Source organism: Notothenia rossii (genome assembly GCF_949606895.1).
Source record: "Notothenia rossii genome assembly, chromosome: 6".
Classification (NCBI taxonomy): Eukaryota; Metazoa; Chordata; class Actinopteri; order Perciformes; family Nototheniidae; genus Notothenia; species Notothenia rossii.
Window position 1 is genome coordinate 13145902 of NC_136909.1, and position 20303 is coordinate 13166204.

General features: G+C 40.1%; 2 protein-coding genes across 2 annotated transcripts; both read right to left on the reverse strand.

Annotated features, from left to right (window-relative positions):
• Nucleotides 1-249: 249 nt before the first annotated feature.
• LOC307045197 (protein limb expression 1-like) lies at nt 250-6566 on the reverse strand. Its single transcript, XM_079690734.1, has 6 exons — nt 6316-6566; nt 5529-5734; nt 4118-4258; nt 3941-4036; nt 2247-2324; nt 250-1608 (listed from the first exon to the last, which is right to left on the reverse strand). Exons 1-6 carry the CDS (start codon nt 6440-6442, stop codon nt 1159-1161), a joined length of 1098 nt encoding a protein of 365 aa, XP_079546860.1. The 5' UTR covers nt 6443-6566; the 3' UTR covers nt 250-1158.
• A 1081-nt stretch (nt 6567-7647) lies between these two features.
• On the reverse strand, nt 7648-13793 carry riok2 (RIO kinase 2 (yeast)). Its single transcript, XM_079687555.1, has 10 exons — nt 13583-13793; nt 12801-12939; nt 12597-12713; nt 11296-11471; nt 11111-11199; nt 10802-10993; nt 10605-10697; nt 9938-10399; nt 8405-8507; nt 7648-8131 (listed from the first exon to the last, which is right to left on the reverse strand). Exons 1-10 carry the CDS (start codon nt 13646-13648, stop codon nt 7970-7972), a joined length of 1599 nt encoding a protein of 532 aa, XP_079543681.1. The 5' UTR covers nt 13649-13793; the 3' UTR covers nt 7648-7969.
• Nucleotides 13794-20303: the final 6510 nt, after the last annotated feature.

Genomic DNA, 20303 nt, shown 5'->3' on the forward strand with positions numbered 1-20303 from the left:
ATTGTAGTATTTTTACTTCAGTAAAAGCAGCAAAACTAAAGAGTACAAATACTATGTAACATGTAAAATTCATGCATCAATCTAATAAACTTACAGAAAAGAAAAAAAAATATTAGCATCAAAACATACTTCATGTACATAAACAATTGTATTCAATTTACTTAGAAGGGCCAGTTTCAGAATAATATGTGATCATGTCTGTAATAGGCCATACTACACTTTCAAAAGCAGTGAATCAACAGGCAGGTCATGAGTAGCAAAACATATTTATTTCCAAACATGTACAAAAATCATAAAAAAACACAAAATATTTTCCCTTTAAAATACGTTCATTTCCACCAACTAATCCAACCAAAGATAATCAAATGCTCTAAATCACTATGGATTTTTACAATGAGGAACATTGTGCTAGTTCTTAAAATGATGACATGACTAGCCATCCTGTTGTCTCCTGATAAATACAAACCAGGTTGTATTTTATATCCAGCTTCTCTCTGACATAATGACATCATGTGTGATTTATTATTGTCTCATAGCAGACGTCCAACACATCATGCAACTTGTCACAGGGTCCGTCAGTATCCTGAATTGCCTTGGCAAATAATTTCCATTTAGGGAATTGACATGCCAGATGACATGCTAGGCAGATAAGAAGAAAGGAAGAGTGAGGCAGGGAGGGAGGAGTTGCTGGTAGATAAAGTAGTTCATTGATTTAATTTAATTGAATAGTAACAGGGTTAAATATATCATTTTTAAACTCCTGTTTAAATCATAATATTAGCAAAACGAAAACTCAACTGAACTTATACAGTATACAAGCTAAGGCAGGAAAGCAGAGTGCTCTTCATACAAACTTAGAGAGCCAGACACTTTTTATAGTTTAACTACATCCAGCAAATGGATTTAAATAATTTGAATGCTGCTTTTCTGGTGTGAAGGAGATTTAAATACCCTATCTAGCTCAAGTTCCTTGTTCTATAGTCACAAAAGAGTGTAAGTAAGGTTAGAACATTAATATGTAGACAAAACTTAGCACAATCTTTTTCACAGAACTCTAAGGTTTACATAGATGTGATGTGACATCTCCAGTGAAAGAGTTTTAGCTCTATTACAAAGACAAAGTCCATCCTTTACTTTCGGCTTCCGTCTATTTTAAAATCAAGGCAGAAATGTGTACTGTGAGCACGGAGCAGGACTGTTATGAGCTGAAGTGTTTGCCAGAGGTGTGACAGACTGTTTCCTTTGTGTTTGTTGGAGGGGTGGTGAAGGACTGCAGGGTGGGGTTATCTGGACGTCTGTGATGTGGCTGAATAATGTGTGTAGAGGAAGTTCTTCTTGCTTGTATGGGTGACTGGACGCCTCACTGAAGGCCTCAGGTGTGTGGTGAATATATGCCTGACTCAGAGCCAAGCTGAGGATCTCTGTCTTCTCCTTGTAGAAGCGCAGCTCTATGCCTCGGCGGCGGGCAAACACCAGCTCCCTCTGCGCCACCTGCAGCTCCTCCCCCAGGCGTCCCGCTGACCTCTGCTCCCGCCCCAGCCAATCCAGAGCCATGCTGCTGCGCATGTACTCATCAAGTCCTCTCTGGGAGTAATAGGATATCACACTCTGAGAGGAAGGAAATAACATAATCAATCATTAGTATGCAGCATCAAGTGGTGTAAAGTTATTAGGTATATTTACTCAAATACTGTACTTAAGTACAATTTTGAGGGATTTGTACTCTACTTGAGTATTTCAATGATTTGCTACTTATACTACTCTACTACAATTCAGAGATAAGCCATGTACTTTTACTCCACAACATTTTTGTAATACCTTTGGTTACTTTACACGTCAACACTTCAATGCATAAATATTTATAATGAAAAAATATCATATATATTATTCTGAAATGGGCCATTCTGCACAAATGCACAATAGAACTTTTCCTTTTGGTACTTTAAGTATATTTAGATGCTTATACTTTTGTGTTTTTACTTGAGAAACATTTTGAATGCAGGACTTTTACTTGTAAACAGAGTATTCCTGCACTCTGGTACTTCGACTTTTACTTCAGTACAAGATCTGAGTACTTCTCCCACCTCTGGCCTACTTCAACACAACTTATTCCCATGTATTAAAGTAGCGATAAATCCATTTTTAGCTCACTAACGTCACGTCTACATTATTCTGTACGTCTATGATACCCTGTGGTTTTTTTAAGTGAACTGAAACCAGGGATAAGATATCCCCAAAACCTGTACCTGCCGAGAGCACTGCCTCTCCCTCAGAGCCTTCAGTGTCCCGTTCCACTGCAACAACTGGAAAATTGTCATCATTTCCTATACAGGGAAAGAGAGGGGGGGGAGGTGGGTCATTAGACACACAGAGAGAGAGAGAGAGTCTTGTGCAACCACATGATTAATGACGTGAATAACAAACCCAAACATCCAGCTCTGTGTATGCAGGTCTGACAAAGATAACATATTATCAGTATTTCTTGAACGCACACCTAAACTGTGAATGATTGGTCTGAAAAGATGTTGTAAATCTTTATGCACCAGGTAGGTTTTACCCCCGATTTATAAAACACAGCTGCCCTGTGTTAGGAGCTAATGACTTTAGTGTTTAACAGAGAAAGTCTGTACATTAACAGAAATTGATGTCATGAAACACAGATGGAATATATTACCAATTTTAGGAAGCAGTGAACCACATGTAACTAAACTAGTAGGTTAACTGTATTTGGCTTGCTGGTTTATATTTCCTTCACCTACAAACAAATGTGTGGGGCATACATGGAAACCATTTTAATTAAATGTTTTACTGTACTGTAATTGACCCTCTTTAATTCTGTTCTGAACAGGACAAATATATTTTTATTGAGACCAAAGTTCAAGCTGTTTATAATGTTACAAAGGTTCAAGGGGAAAACCGTTTTTTTAAGAAGTCAGATGTTACAAAACTTATTTTTTTACGCCAGTGCTCAAGTTGGTCAAGCGGCTTAAAAACGTTTGAAATTAAATGCAGTTCTTTGGTTTATATAAGACCTGTATATCACTTTTGAAAATAAAATCAATTTGGAGGCTTTTTCTGCTGGCCTGTGACTTTTATTTAGTTTGAACTACTTTTGTAAAAGAAGCCAGAGTTTTAGCCTATGGTAACTTTGCTCTAATATACTATGTGAAGTAATTAAAAGGCCATCATTTCAAAGAAGCTTTCCAACACTGAATATAACACATACTGTACGTTGTCTGGGGTTAAGGTCCATGTTGTATCAGCTGGCCTTTTTGCTCTGTTTACAACGGTGCATCGGCCCTATGCTACTTTATGATTCTGCATGACTACCAAACTGTTGAACCCTCCCTGGATTATCTGCATGTATAACTTATCTGAAGCCCTGAGAGCTGCATACCGTATTGTTGATGCTGTGTCTGTGATTTAAATGTTTGTGTCAAAACATTTCATTGTCTGTCATGAAGGTGTGTGTATTCCTTAAAAAGTCTTCATCTCTATGATCCATGGAATGATAATGAACCCATTTCCAACAGCTAATAACCCTCTGCCTGCACACTGCTTATGTTTATTTACACAAAGCTAGAAATATATGGTGTTTCATACCATGCCTGGGTCTAACACAGTGAAATGGAGAAGGAGAAATGAGCAAAAACATACTTGGGGGGTTAATAATAACACTGGTGGGTATAATTACCACCCATTGGTTGTGATTCTTGTTGTGTTTAGCATTATAATACTCACGTCATGTTACATTTTAAAGCTAAACATGTAATTATAATTATAAATAAACTATTCAAGATAGCCGAGCAGAAAAGTACCTGCTTACAAAGCCCGAATCCTTCGAAGTAAAGTGATAGTACAAGCAATTATCACATGATTTATGAGGACAGAAACAAGAAAAATAGCATTTTGATAAATCAGCCGTGGCTTTATGTTTTACCTGAAACTCCAACATTGTCTTTCCTTTGTAGGAATGAAGCAGCAAACGGTAGGTTCCTATACTGGTGCTTGAATCACAAGAATCCTCCATAGTGACCTGAACAGAGACAACAGTGAAGATCAACATTCATCTTGATATTGAATTCTTGTATTAAGTTGTAATAATGTGTTTGCTCACAGCACTGTCTGTGGCCGCCTGCTCCAAACTGTGAGTGATGAACTGAGGGTTGATGCGCCGACACGGCAGCTCGTTCACAAGAGAGTTCATCAGAGCCACGCGAGCTGCGTCCCGCCGAGCCTCTGCCTGGGTGTCACACACCTGTACAAAGAGTGAGAAAAATATGTAACCAGCACCACATGTTTTCTCACGCTGCTATGGACAGTCTTGCACTAATGAACATTCTCAAAGATATTAAAGTGACTGTTATTTTGTAAATATTGATTGTTGTGCTTTTATTTAGGTCTTAATGTGTGCATATGTATAAATGTGTCTTTTCATTGTGTATATATAGGTATATACATACTTGCATACATGTTTTTATATATTTTGTTTTTGTATTCGGGATTGTGGGAAACGGCATTTCGATCTCTCAGTCTGTATACACAAACTGAAAGATTGATAATAAAGATGACTTTGACTTGACTAACTTTTGTCATTTTAAACTAAAGTTTCGGTTTGCTGAGCCTGGGGTTTTCTGATTGAGTCCTGTCAGTAAAAGGGCGCCTACTCTCGGCTACATTTTGATGATTTTACACTTCATTACAGCTAATCATGGGATCAGAACTCAATTCACCAACGAGATTAGAACATAAAAGGCATTCACAGATAACCAATCATGTGCCTCCTCTGAGCTGGGGGCTGCGTCTGGGTCACAATGAGAGGCATTGTTGGAAACAGAAACAGAACAACATCAATTGAAAACCACCTCAAAAGTGTGACTGTGTGCTTATCCCCACCAAATCTCCTTCAACTCTTGCTTAACAGCGCTTACTGTACCTCTTAATGTGAAAGTTGATTATAAAATAAGAAAAAATAAAGTTTGTAAGAAAACTTGTTACTGGGACGGCTGCAGCAAAATGAACAGAAACAACTGCAAAGTGCTACAGCCATTTAGCTATTTACTTAGAATAACAAGTTATGATTATTGATTATACATTTACAACTAATGTTCTGGTTTCAACGCACGCTGCAATTTAACCATCGAGACAGAAATATCACCTGCATCATGTATCTTGAAATAGCTAAATAGTAGCTTATTATTGACTAGGTTTTTGACTAAGACATATGACATCATTGATACAGTGTAGATGTTGGAACTACTAAGAAAGGGCACGTCATCTTACATTTCAGTCAAATTCATTGTTACCTTTGTTTTTTGTGCATTTTGTCTCCAAAATAACATTAAAAGTCTAAAAGATCTCTTTTTAAATGAAATGATTTAGAAAGAGCAGAGGATAATTGAATGTAATGCTGGTTTTCCATTTTCTGTGAGTGTTTGTTCCGTCTCCTCATGATATCAATTGTTCATATTATACTGTGATACCCCCACTACCAAGGCAACAGGCAGCAGAGATGATACTAAACACACCTTATAGTTCCCAAAGCAGCTTCCTCCAGGCAGGGTCACATAGCAGACGTATGGGGGGCCGGGGGACGCAGCAGACTCGTACAGCATTAAGCTCTCAGTGTGGACGGGGGCTTCCCCAACAGAACCGTCTGATTCATCAGAGGAACCGTTGGACTGAGTCGTCTGCCTCTGCTCCCAGAAGTTATGGAGCATCGCCACCACATTCACTGCACACACGTATAATAAGGACACATATAATAAGGACAAGGACAGAAATGAAGCAAACCAAAACCCAAAGGAAACTGTTGAAGAGAACATGATCCCAACTTAATAATTATGATTATGTAATATTACTACTTTGTTATCATCATGAGTAAAAGCTTTATTTTTGGCTCACTGAGTAAACATGGGGGACTCTGTATGAAGGCTAACATCAATATACAAGTTTAAATCCCAGACAGTGTTTATTTAAGTAGATCAAGGAGCGGTAACCGCCACCCTGTAACTTAAACAAATCTGAATGGTGCAACCCTTTTAGATTGTCCTGACCCTGAAATAGCTTTAAAGGTTTTCTGTGTCCTTCGCTTTGTTCTAAAGTATTCACTGCAGTAAAGTCTTTTGTAGCAGTGATACGTTGATGGATATTTGTTTTAGGAACATAACAAAGTCATGATAAAACGACTCCCATACCGATTACATCAGTTGAAAACACACCTGTTACAATTTTAAGAGTTTAATTATCTAAAATAAATTGTTTATTTCCTGTAAAAAAAAATCCAGTCTCTCACAAAGCTTCTGAGTTACTCACAGTCTTTGGGGCTGGCGTCAGTCTCGCTGTGTGACAGGTATGACATGATGCTCTCCTCCACTTCCACTTGACTCATCTCCATCCAGTTTGCTTTCACAGCTGCCTCAATAAATCCTTTATCTCTCATCAAAAAGATCCATCCAAACAGCACATATGTCCCCGGGAATGACCAACGACGACCGCCATCACAACTCAGGATGGGAAGACCATGAGGAATAAACTCCACATCTGAAATCCCCTCTTACTCTCCCGTATTCCCCTCCCCTTCTCCTGTGTGAACATCTCACCAGGGTTTCTCTTTTGAAGCGGACCACCTTTGTCAACCTCACTGCCAATTAGCTCAGAGGGCCCCTCACTCTTTCTACACATGCACCCACACACACACACACACATATTCACAGAGGTGCTTGGCTGGAATGCTGAGCCCCTCCCCTCGGGCCGTGCAGCTGGCTAATCCCTGAACAGAGTCGAGCAGTTAGAGACCTGCACAGAGTGGCCAAGTTGAACCACAGATGGCACAATGTGGCACCTTGAGGGAAAGTAAAAAATGTCTGTGGAAAGGTGACTGGGTGTTCCTTTTTATATGAAATACCCTCAGTGTTCATAACATTGGAGACAATTCTACCCAAAATGAGTGTTTAAGATGTGTGGGGGTGGGATACTTTTGACTTCACACACTAATTTGAGCCCATGAAGTCCAGGGTCTGAGCTCCATTCACCCTCTTCAATTTGAATAACCTTTGTTGAAGCCTGAATTCACTTGCTCTCTGAAAGCCGCTCTCTAATAAATGAAACAAATTCTTAGTCCGAGTAGTTTCTCAGCTCTCAGTCCTCTGCCTTCTCCTCTTCTACACTGTGTCTCAGCTAGGTTGTGTCCATGTGAAGGGGAAAGGGATGTGTGTTTATGTAATGCTTTTAGTAGTGTTGTGTTATGAAGCATTCCCAATCGTGTGTCAGGACCTGCTTGTTTTTGATTGGATGCGCGAAGGGTGGAGTTAGGAATCTTTTCAAACTACCATAATAGTTGGGAGACCTTTGGACCACTAGAGTTTAGGATAAATAAAAGCTCTTCAGGAACGTGCGATCTGTTTCTTAAATCCATTTGAGTAACTTGGTCAGCAATAAACATGAACTTGAAATCACAATAATAGTAAAAGTTACTCTATAGGCCTCTGTCTTTTGTTGCCACCATGAGGCAATATGCGAGTATCAAATAAAAAGGAGCTCACTTGACTAGAAAAGCTGTTTAGCACAGGTGCATTTCATGTTTTGACCTTTTTTTTTTATGTAACAATCTTTTTGAACAAACAGGAGATAAACACACCTTATCAGTAAGGTTTAAATGGGTTTATTATCAAACATACAGCTTCATTAAAAGTAGTTGATATTTACATTACACTGTATGTTGAACAAGGTAGTTCACTACAGTTCAAACAGAAAAGTCTTCTTACTGGTCAGTGTGATGATTTGCTGAATACATGCACTTTGTTTTCAGTCTTCTTTTGTGTACAGGACAGTTGATTTGCTGCAGAAACTCTCCTGCTGAGATTTTCCATCCAATTTCATTTGTTTTCAACTCATCAGACACAAGAAGCAGGGACAATGCAACAGACTTGTTGATATGAATCTGGTCTGTGCATCTCTGGACTGCCATTTATCCCCAGAAGGAGTCGGACTCCATACTACACTTGATGTTGCTGTCGTTCTCTCTCCTGACACTGGTCACCAGGTTGGCCTCTCCCTTCTGCAGGCGTCTCCTCTGCGCTGCCTTCTGCTGTTTGGAGAGCTGCCTCCGCACCTTCTGACGGACAACCTCCTGCAGCACACACCAAACAAAAGCAGGTTACTACGGACCAATGTTTACGCTTTATGTCTGTTCTATGCAGACACAACAGTATCCAGACACGTTTTCTCTGACAAACTTCAACACCATGAAAGCTCTTTAGCAACACCTACTGGACATCTACGTTTTTGTCAAGAAAGTTGTAGTGATAAATTATTCTCAGTGTTTCTTGATGATGGTACTGTCTCCCAACCTGACCCATGTCTAATACACTTTGCTAAAGCTGTGTTTCTGTGGTTGACTTACTAGTGGTATTGTAGAACAGCTCCCCATGCTGCCCATCGTGCCTTCGCTGTCTGTCCTCCTCCTCCTCATGTGCTCTGCCATCTGTAGAAGACTGTCTGAGTCTCTGCAGGAAAAAACACAGTAAAAGAAAATGCAATGAGTTTAACAGCAGAACTAAATGAAAGTCAGTTACCAGTAGGGGTATAACGTTTCACGAACATTTCGGTTCGGGAAGGACCTCGGTTTTTAGGTCACGGTTCGGTTCGGTACGTTTTCGGTACAGCAGAAAAACTTATCACAAAACATAAAATATATATATATTTTTTTTAATTATTAAACTGTGAATAATGTATTCACTCAAATAAATACAAAATATAATAAAATAAACATTAAGGTGCATCATTTCGATGAACTGAAATAATCTGTATTTGAACTTTACTGTACTAATACTCACAAAACAAACTATTAGTTTTGGGTTTTTAATTATTATTAAACTGTGAATATTCACTCAAATAAATATAAAATATGATAAAATCAATATTAAGGTGCAGCATTTCGATGAACTTAAATAATCTGTATTTGAACTGTACTGTACTAGTACCTAAGCAGCCAGCTTGACATTAGGACTTGCTTGTCATTGTATTTTCATGTTTTTTTTAAAGAAAAATTAACTTGTCCACATTGCTTGCCGAAAGGGCAGATCTGCTGGCACTAACAATGTCTCCTGCTGAGGAGAACACCCTCTCGCTAAGGGCAGAGGTAGCAGATACAGCCAGGTAGTGCTTTGCTAACATGACAACATAAGGATATTTGGCGTTTGTAATAGCTTTGGCTCGGTCTGAACTTTCTGCGAGTGGTGGAGGCTTAAATGCTAGCGGGAGTTGGGTTTGCACTTCAGTCTTTTTTCTTTTGGAACCGGTGATATTCACGTTCGGGTGATGCCTTTTCAAATGAGTGTGCAAGTTTGATGTATTGCCAGCCGCGTAACCAATGTTAGTTGAACAACGCCGACAAACAGCTTTGGTTCGGTCCACCTGTCTTTGTCCGTCATCCTTGTACGTAACTGCGAAACCAAAATGTTCCCAAACCGGAGACTTCAATGATGCTGGAGGATTTTCGAGCTCAACTTTATCTGTGTTCGTCATTTCCTCAAATTACTGACTACATTTGAACGCATCCCTGCTCTCATAGTATGCCTCTCGTCCAATGAAATGACTTGCTCACTCTATGACGCGTTGAACCCAATGTGAGAAAATTACTCTGAATGCTGCAACGCAGCACCTGAGATTACTTCCAAAAAGTCGTCCACGTTCTCAATTTTTCACGTTTAACGTTATATTCGTTCGGTACACTTCGGTACACACGTTTACCGAACCGAAGGGCCCGTACCGAATAATTTCGGTAAGGGTACCGTCACACCCCTAATAATCAGCCATTCCTATTAATCAAAACTTAAAATATGTGTTGACTTTGTGGCAGCTACAGGTGAGGTATTCAAACTATACATACATCATTTTGGATATTGGACATCCTAACTTTTTTTGTTTTGTTTACCTGAAGGGTTTGAACTCTTTGTTAGCAGCAGAAAGGTCTCCCAGCTCTGGACACTCATCCTGTGCCTCGCTCAACTCTTTTTCCAAGTCTTTCCCTGGCTCTTCATCTCCTACAGCAGGCGATGTTGTCTCAGTCTCTTTTGGTTCTTCCTCTTTCTCTCTTACAGCAGGCGGCGTTGCCTCAGTCTCTTTTGGTTCTTCCTCTTTCTCGCTCTGCTCTTCGTGTTTGTCTGCAGTGGGGTCGCTGATTTTCAGACCTTCTAGTTCCAGCATTGCATGTTTATATTCATCCATGTCCACGTCCTCTTCTTCCTCCTCGTCTGTTGCCTCTTCGTCATCACTCTCCTCCTCGTCATCGTCGTCCTCTTCATCGGGCCCTGCTGGGTGAAGCAATGCACTATCTCTCTCCATGTCTTTGGTGAAGCCACTGGCTGATACTTCAATATCTAGAGAACAAGATCGCCTGTAGGAATAAACAATGACACAGAAGATCAACTAAGGTTTGCTTTTTATTTGCAAATCACGTTTTTATAAATAATTGCAGACAACATGTTCCCGTGGTTGCTCTAATAGCTTAAATGCATTTCGAAATAACACAAACAAGAATTTTTTTGATGCATTTCAGTAATTTTATTGGCAACGGAACATAAATATAAAGTATAATTTACCTGACGTCTTTGAATGTTGGGTAGAGCTCACTCTCGTAATTGTATCTTCTGGCGAAGAAATCTCTGATGCATTTGACATCTCTGTCAAAATACCTATAAAGAAAGATATGAAAAGTGAACAAAAAAAAAAACACATTTTGTTTTGTTTCATTAATTATAGGTGTTCATTTATTTTCCAAATTGTCACAGCAACGAACCATTCAGCATTTAAATGCGAGGTGGACACCATTTGAGGAAAGTCGATCATAGTGATGTGGTCGTGGTCGTCCAGCATGAGGTTGAACTCGTTGAAGTCTCCATGGATCAGGCCGTGATTGGCCAGTTTGACAATGAGCTCCATGAACTCATTATACAGGTGTGATGGATCCTCCAGCTTATGCACCTGACACCTGAAAGACATCACACAAACAATACAAACATTTCATATTAGGAAAAGAGACCAGGAAAAGAATGCTTTCGTTAGTGTTATATATAAAGTAAGAGAGAAGAATGGCTTGTTTACTTACAGCGGATATCCATTGATGAACTCCATCACTATTGCATGTCTGTTATAGTCCACAGGTTTGGGAACGGGAAAGCCCCGTTCGTACAATACCTAAAATAAATGAGAAAAAAGGACTCAAACGATGCTGCACACGAAATTCTACTTCATATCGTAGGAATTGGAACCTTTTTTGATTTGTCCACATACCTTCATGTAGGCATACTCCTTCATGGCAGAAAGCCGAGAGAGGTAGAGCCAGGACACGTTCTTCCTGTGCTGGTGATAATCTCTCTTGTTCTTCAGGTTCCTGAAGGAGGTACGACCCAACCTGTGAAGCTTCAGAGCGTACTGCTCGTCGTTGGGACTCGCCACAATATAAATATCTAAAAGGAGGGAGCACAATCAAATGTTTCTATGAACATGAGAATTTCTGACTCCTGGCAACCTGACAGAGAACAGATGCCGTTCACATCGACACGCAAGGAATCATAATCTGCTGCCGAGTTAGACTACTGTCTTTTAAAACACCGCGGTTAAAAAGACTTCCCAGTATTTCTTTATAATTATGGATATAAAAAGCAACTTCCATCTACAATTGAATTTGTAGCAGAAAAATATCAAATACAATAGTGCAGAAAACAGTTAGATTTTATTTGAACTATTCCGTTACCCCTTGATTCCACCGGGTCCGTCTGTGCGGCGTTACGGCTGCGTTCACATCACTCGCGGCCACTCTAGTCAATGGGTGCTATTCCACCAGACGTGACGCGTTACGGCTCAGAAGCGTCTCTGGGCTGGGCTCCGCTAAAAATAGGCGGCTGGTCTATTTTTTATGCGAGGCTTTGCATAGCGCCGAGCAGGAAGTGGAACGTTCAGAGCATCCAGTCAATCCCCAAAATAAACGTATTTTGCAGACCCTATGCCTCCGTAGTATTTCAAGTAGGAGAATAAATGCCAGCGTTCTCCTCCGGTTTACAGGCACTGTGTAAATTATATATATATAGAATAATTATGATGATGAATGCATTTTTTTACCACTAAAATACAGCAACACATCTTTGATTCATGTTGTTTATAACTGGACTATTACAATTATTTTTAACTTCGTCTGTACAAAGTAGCCTGTCCAGGAATTATGACCAAATCAAAAAAACTGCGAGCCGGCACGCAAGACGCTCCGCTTCTGAAACGCGCCCAGTGGGGTTTGCCGCTGTAGGAGGTCGGAAAAAAAACGCGGCGCACAGCGCAGACGGACCCAGTGGAATCCCGGGGTTAGAATACACATGTTTTATGGTAAGGTTTCAGGACATTTTGTTTTCATCCATTTAAAAAATGTGCCTTATCATTTAGAAATGAGTGTGTGATTCTTGTGGATGAATGTAAATTAAGATGAGAAATATTTGCTTATGTTAACCATTATCATGCATATCTAAATAAATAGAGAACGTCTTGCAATTTATTTCAAATGAAACATGCACGCCAAATGAGAGGTGTTTGCCACTTCTTACCAGACTCTTTACCAACACCCATCTGGTTTCCAACTGAAATGAGCACTTCTCTGGAGCACAAGGTCTTCAGAGCCAAGTAGTCATATCCTCCATTGTTCAGCCTGTAACCCTGCACAGCTGAAATCAACATATACAGGATGCATTAGAAAATATAACATGTAGCAGGACTATGAATGTTCAGCAAGTATGTCTGTGTTTTCTTACCCCTGCTGCGTTCATAGGCCACAAGCTTGTGTTTGACGAGCTCTCTGAGGATCTTGTTGCAGCCGCCGTGTTTAAGGCTAGCGATGGAGGACAGGAGACTCACTGGGACGATCTCATGGTTCTTCATCCCCATCTCAACCTGTGTTAGGGGAAAATCACAGGATGAATCAGAAAAATACTGCGAAGTGTGCTGGAATTCAAGCCTGCTCTCAGAAACAGTGTTACTGAAAGTGAAAATCTTAATAAGTATTGTTAAGTCAATTATATGAAACTGTGCTGTTTTATAATGAAATACTGATTTAAGTGTAGGATTCAAAAAGTAATTTCCACTTATAAATTCAACTTGATTTTGGAATAGGATTAAATGATTACCAATATATAAGTGGGTACTTGTAAGCAGAGACTCACTTAAACGAATACATCAGCAAGATGTCTTACTTTAATATATTAAAATCATTCGAAAAATAAACTGTTTCATCCAATTAATATATGAAACTCGATATTAACAGCTGGATCAAGGACACACTAACAGAGAAGAGACTGATGGGACCGAATCGGACCAAACTAAAAAAATATTACTTTTGACAAAAACACCCTGACAACACAGACTTTATTTGAACCAATACAACAGGGTAATAACGTCAAGCTACATTTTGACAACTCGTTAATAAGTTGCTGACAACATTAGTTCGTGTATCAAAGCGTTACATTGGAAAGCTAGCCTAGCACAGGCTAACTCAGCTAACACAGAACAGTTAGCTAGTAGCTAGCTCACTACTTACCGCTGTGAGGACCCGGAAGTCATCTCGAGTTAAGTATCTCAACACCACGACATTAAGCTTCCCCATGTTTAAACCGGTCAAGAGCAACTGTGTTTAAATAATATTAATACTATCACTGATTCAGCTCAATCGTCCACATTTTTTGTAAACACACGTGCAACACGGAGGTAGGGGAACGGAGATTACGTCACTTCTGGTTTACGTTCGACGTTTTTTTTGACGCACGATACAGGCAGGCACGCCTGCAGCACACACGATTTTCCACAGCAAAAGTTTGAGCTTGGCCTGTTTTAAATTAATAATGAAACAAAACAGCACTTGTGTTATACGGAAGAGGACTATTAACTACCGACTATTGCTAGGTGAGAGTTTTTCAGCATAGTTGAGATGTTTATTACACTATACAACATCATAGTTAATGTTTATTACACAATACAGACAGGCAATCGGACATCATATAGCACTGCCCAAAGCCCTAGGCACTGCACTGCCAAAATTTTATGAATCAATGTTCATTTTGTTTTTCCTACTCTACAATTTCTGCATCAATATTACTGCAATAAGTGTACATCAACAGGCAAACAGTGTACATGCTCACCTGGGTTAACTTTGTTTTTAAATTTACATCAACAGCCTTTATTGTTTACTATGGAACCAAAACACAATGACAGTCAAATATTAAAGCCCATTTGCATTGCACAGGTGTGTACAAACTGTGCTTGATTGACATTGGCCTCACTCTTCATATTGCACCTGTTAGGGCAATGTAACCCTTTTATGGTTAGTGCATAGCTTTTTGGGACACTGCCTGGTATAGTTCCCTGTACAGTATAACTTCACTATCTCAACATTTACAGAGTTCTAGCCAGATTGTCTAGCAGACTCTTGGTATTGTTCATGGCTTACTTGATGGTATTGGTATTATATATTCAATGGTTGGCTCAGATATGACTACTGTTGTTTAGTTTGATTGTTTTTGTAATCATGATAGATTCGAAGAGCCTGTAATGTGTTTCCTTTCAGGGAAAATAAATACATCATAAGTAGTGTTTAGAAGAAGCACTGCATCACCCCCTTAAAATGTGAAGGTCAAGTGTGTGTGTGTGTGTGTGTGTGTGTGTGTGTGTGTGTGTGTGTGTGTGTGTGTGTGTGTGTGTGTGTGTGTGTGTGTGTGTGTGTGTGTGTGTGTGTGTGTGTGTGTGTGTGTGTGTGTGTGTGTGTGTGTGTGTGTGTGTGTGTGTGTGTGTGTTTGTTTGTTTGTCTCGGTACATGTGAGAGTGAGAAGGTTTCTGTTGCCATAGCAGCTGGGTTCTGTGCATTTGTGGGCAGGTAGTTCCTAAGGAGAGGGGGAGAGAGAGTGTGTGTGTGTTTACTCAGGACTGCCCTGTGACAGACACCACTCTGTTCTGCTCTCAACACACACACACACACACACACACACACACACACACACACACACACACACACACACACACACACACACACACACACACACACACACACACACACACACACACACACACACACACACACACACACACACACACACACACACACACACACACACACACATACTGTTGACTCAGTTGAATTCCTCCACTGGTTTATTTAACATTCTGCAGTTCAGCAAGTGCCTGTGTCCAAAGGAGAAGCCAGGCGTGTGTGTGTGTGTGTGTGTGTGTGTGTGTGTGTGTGTGTGTGTGTGTGTGTGTGTGTGTGTGTGTGTGTGTGTGTGTGTGTGTGTGTGTGTGTGTGTGTGTGTGTGTGTGTGTGTGTGTGTGTGTGTGTGTGTGTGTGTGTAAAGATTGAAAGAGAGGTGATGTACTTACCTTTAGGTTGTATGATCGTAGACTCCTAAATTGATGTCTATAAGTCTTTTGCAGCTCTCATTATTGTTTGTATTCACACTCTCGACTCTGCATCGTGGTTGTTTTCTGTCTGTGATCACTCAGGGCTACGGTCTGTTAACATGTGTCACAGTGTGCTGCATGCTAAACAGCTTCTGCAGGTGTGTCTTGGGTGGTAACATATACAGTACATCCATTGCTGACTTTATGCACAAGTAGTAGAACAAATAACATGTAGACCTTACAATACTAATGCATTGTAAAACACCACCATTTATTAGCCACAGCTGACCCCAGTGCTGAAGGAGTGGAACATTCACTACTATAATCAGTTACTGCCTAGTTCATGTCTATTGCTGCAGAATGTATTAGATTGTACAGATGTCCTAAACCCTGTTTAATGTAACATTAAAAAGTTTGACATTTTATAGAAAACAACAGACTTTATGCAAATGAACATCAGCGCAGTAGGCCATCTTGTTGAATTGCATTTAGTTAAAATGTTCTGATATTTAAATTAAAAGATTGAAAACAAAGCTTTTTGTTGTTATCAATTCATTGTCTGCAGAAAATAATTTTTGCAATTCGTATTTTGAAAGCTAGATGGCACTGTGACACAGGTGTATTACGGTAGCTTCTAAGCCGCTGTCTTTTGTCTCATGTAGACCTTTGTTGTCTCTGGTTTAGTAAAAAATTGATCTTGAACAATGTTCCTCCTCCATGTGCACCTGGCCTTTTGTTTGAATTAAAGTGTCTTTGTGATATTTTGCTGACAAAGTGTTTCTAACATGGTCAGGCCTTTGATTGCATGTTGAGTGTTAAGAGGACAGTGAGATTGTTGGCTGAACAGCGTTAACTAAACAGCTAGATTTCTTCTTTCACCATATTGCTCTGTCCCACATTGTGACCATAAATGTTATGCAGTTGAAAGCCTTGACCGCAAACATGGTTAGAAACTCTTGCCTCAACTCTTATACAAGATGCTGATCAAATGAAATGAATATTTTTGTAATCATCCTATAATTTCTGCAGAACAACCTTGGACCATTGAAAGGCTTGGAAGGAATGATCAATGAGTTTATCAGGGGCGGTTCTAGGGGGGGCCAGGGGGGGACCAGTGCCCCCCTAACACTGACTTTGGACCCCCCTGTGGCCCCCCTAAAAAAAAAAAGTTTATGATTAAACGATTTCTTGGCTGACGGAATAGGCGGAAGTAACGATATTTGTCATTCTAGTCGGACCCATTAGAGCAGGGGTCTCCAACACGCAGATCACGAGCTACCGGTATCTCGCAAGCCCTCAATAGCCCCCACTTTACAAATATGTTTATTTTTTTTAATGCAAGCCGTCATCGCCACGGAGGAGCAAACAGCCTCTGTGAGCGAGCGAGACAGAGAGAGAGAGCTAGAGAGAGCAAACCTTTATCTATTTAATGTGTTGTAAACAATAAAGAAATCATTCCAATGTGTACTATAGGACAGTAAAAAAAAAAAAATAGTTTGAAAGGGGAGTGATTAGTAAATATGCATAAATGAAAAGAAAGAATACTATAGGTAACATAAGATAAGAATAAACAAGTTTAAATTATTTGTTATTGGTTGAGATCATATTCTAAAGATGTTTGGATTATTGAAAAGTATACAGCTCTCTTTCATATGAGTGTTGAGAGCTGTACCCATAAATTCATTTTGTGCTCAAAGTGCACCAGATTGATGCATTTAACTGCAACATTTAAAAAAAAATCTTCCGGGGGCTGCATGCCCCCGGACCCCCCTAGAGGACGTGAGGTCCACCCCCAAATAAAGCAGGTTAAAATAATTTAATTGCATACATTTTCTTTTAGTAAACACTGAAAACGGGTCCCACAGACCCAAACAGCACACTAAGGTAAGCATATAATAATAAAAATACCAATAACTGTATTGCATTGTTTTCTTAGGTGTATGCGCAATTACTTCATACTGTCTTTATCTTTTTCATCCTGCATTTATTGTGCCCCCCTCAGAAAATAACTGGCCCCAGCCTGGCCCCCCCAGTCAAATTGATCTAGAACCGCCACTGGAGTTTAGTATGGCAGTTTGTTATTCTGCAGATATAGTCATTATTATTATTTTAATAAGCTACTAAAATAGTTCTGGTTTTCAAGAGGACATACGTTTTGTATGTTGAAATCATACACATCCACCTCATCTTTATTTATCTCCTACGTTCTCTCTTATTACATGCCGACATGGGAGCACATGATAACCTTGATTGAATACTGGTAATAATACCCAACTCCGATTTTGATTAGATTATCATATCATCCTGTAACTCAATTTCTCATAGGATTTATTTTTAATCTTTTATGGCTCCAATAGCATGACTACTTGTACACAATGTTTTAATGGTTTAGAGTCTTGGTCAAAGTCTGCAGAGATATGATAGATTCGGCTGATAGGCTGAATGTGTTTCTTGCTGATAAAACTTGTGATTTGCTCCTCTGGCTCTCAGCAGCTGCAGAATGAGAGTCTCGAGGCAGAATTTCTTGTTAAACAGCCTATGACAGACAGGCGCAGTCGTCTGTTTCACTGAGTCTGGACAGTTACACACAAGCAGAGCCCGGAGTGACCGATGGTGTGTTAGTGGAGCTGGGGACGGGAGTACAGAGGGAGAGTGTGGACCCGCCTGTGTGTGGAATTATCTGGAACGTGGCGGAACGGCCATTCCTGCGTGCGCGTGCACGTAGCACACACAAACACACACACTAACACACAGTGAGATAGTGTCTTCTTTCCAGATGTGTGAGGGAACTTTCTTGCCATGCTTTAACACAAAGCTGCTCTCTTTTCGGTCTTCATTCCATCTTTTTCGCCCCCTTCTCTCTTTTTTCTTTGCCACTGTCTGTACCAAATCGAATACATCTGATTACAAAGAAAGTGTCCTAATGTTTTGAGACAGATTCACCTTTACCTTGTGTGTTAAAGTGAGCACCCGTGTGTGACTCCTTGTATTATTTAAAATGTGACGACCCCATCCATTCTCTGTGTATGTAGGGCTGAACATCCTCCATAGACCTGCAGTAAATCAGGATCCTTTGATAAGAAATTAATGAGCCCCTCGTTAGCCTAAGATGAAAGTGAGAGCTGGGTAGGTCAAAGTGATGAAAGGACCTTTGCAGTACTGACTGAAGTGGAGTGATCTCTACATTTGATGTACACATAGTGCATCAAAGCTATCAGCCCTTCCCCCTATTATGTCATTCACATGAAGAAAGACATTGCTTATGATGTTTTAATAATGCATTAAAGAGTAAAAGTGTTAGCATAGCTACCACCACCTCATCCTACATTTACCACCAACATCTAACTATTTTATAAATATGTAGCATATGTATGAAAAATGTGTTTAAAAATTGGACGTTCTTACATATTAGACGCACGAGATACTAACCTCTGAACAGCAAATGTCAATAGTGAGGCTTTTTCTATACTTATTGTTTACTTCTGTTCATATTTAAACATGTTTGTAAAAAGACAGAGAAAACATTTCAAAGCTGTTTTAAAAATGTTGTTGATGTCAGTACTGTCTCCTGATGTTTGAATTTCCTCCACTCAGTTGCTGAGCGTACTGTTGGATCACAGGAGACCTGCCCCCATCAGCCCACAGAGGATGTCTGCTCCACAATAAGCAATGAACAATTGTGAGGGTAACACACACACACACACACACACACACACACACACACACACACACACACACACACACACACACACACACACACACACACACACACACACACACACACACACACACACACACACACACACACACACACACACACACACACACACACATGAACACTCACTCACAGCGTTAGCCTGTTAAATTGCTTTCTTGTTGTTTTTCCAGTGTTAAGCTTCAGGGAGAGAATGCTAAATTGAGGCAGGAATTGGAGAAGCTTAGGTAGCTCTCCAACAACAAGCGTGGGCTTTGTTCCTGGGGTATCATAGCTGTGCCTTTAGCCAGCTGCTGTGTGTTTGGAAACATCAAATTTGATTAGATTAGAGCAGAGGAGAGATCTACTTACTCTGCCTGTTCTGCTGCAAGACTCCTAAACAATAATCTGCTCTCAGGTGCTGGTACAAGCTGCGAAAAAGCAAGATGCCTGAGGAGAAATATGAGGAGGAAAGCTATAACCTGTTCCAAGCTCAGTTGATACAGCTTAAGAGTCAAGTTCACAACCACATACATACACAAATGGCTATTTGCCTCAATTAGCCCTTTATACAGTATGTGTGTGCTGCAGTGTGGAGAATGCCCCGATCACCACCACAACACAGTGTGGTACGGAAACATTACAAATATAGCACATTTTACCGTTTAAAGCTATATAACAGCAGTTTACTTTAATATGTGGATGCATTTGTCTGTGTATAAGTTTACAGTAAATGATGTGCCTATAACTGCTTCTTAGTCTGACCTGACAAGTCTGCATTAATTTCTCTCCGCTGGCAGGCAGATTGGCACCTCACAGGAATAACAAGGTGCTTGAGGCCAGGTTTGCATAGAGATAAGGACTAGTTGGCAGTACAGTGTGCACACAGTGCCACATACAGTGTCATCCTTATACGATCTTGTTTTGCTGCCATCCTAAAAAGTACCAAAATGGTAGGCGCTTGTTATTTTTAACTGCCTAGTGTGGTCTGCTTGCATTAAGGTTACATGATGTCTGTAGGATCTCTGTGTTGATGTGTTGATGACAAGCTGGACCTCCCTTTTAGATTCAATGGTCTACGTCCGACCCCCAAAAGGTTAGAAATCGTGTTTTTATTTGTATTTGGACAAGCACATGATCTTATTAAGTACGGTAAATGGGGAATGTGGAATTGGAT

Coding starts and splice junctions, on each gene's coding strand:
- LOC307045197 (XM_079690734.1), bottom strand. CDS start 6,442: ATGAGAGATAAAGGATTTATTGAGGCAGCTGTGAAAGCAAACTGGATG. Junction 5,735..6,315: donor TGACGCCAGCCCCAAAGACT/GTGAGTAACTCA, acceptor ACGTGTGTGCAG/TGAATGTGGTGGCGATGCTC. Junction 2,325..3,940: donor AGACAATGTTGGAGTTTCAG/GTAAAACATAAA, acceptor TTCCCTGTATAG/GAAATGATGACAATTTTCCA.
- riok2 (XM_079687555.1), bottom strand. CDS start 13,648: ATGGGGAAGCTTAATGTCGTGGTGTTGAGATACTTAACTCGAGATGAC. Junction 11,472..12,596: donor GGGTGTTGGTAAAGAGTCTG/GTAAGAAGTGGC, acceptor CCCTCCTTTTAG/ATATTTATATTGTGGCGAGT. Junction 10,994..11,110: donor TTCATCAATGGATATCCGCT/GTAAGTAAACAA, acceptor GATGTCTTTCAG/GTGTCAGGTGCATAAGCTGG.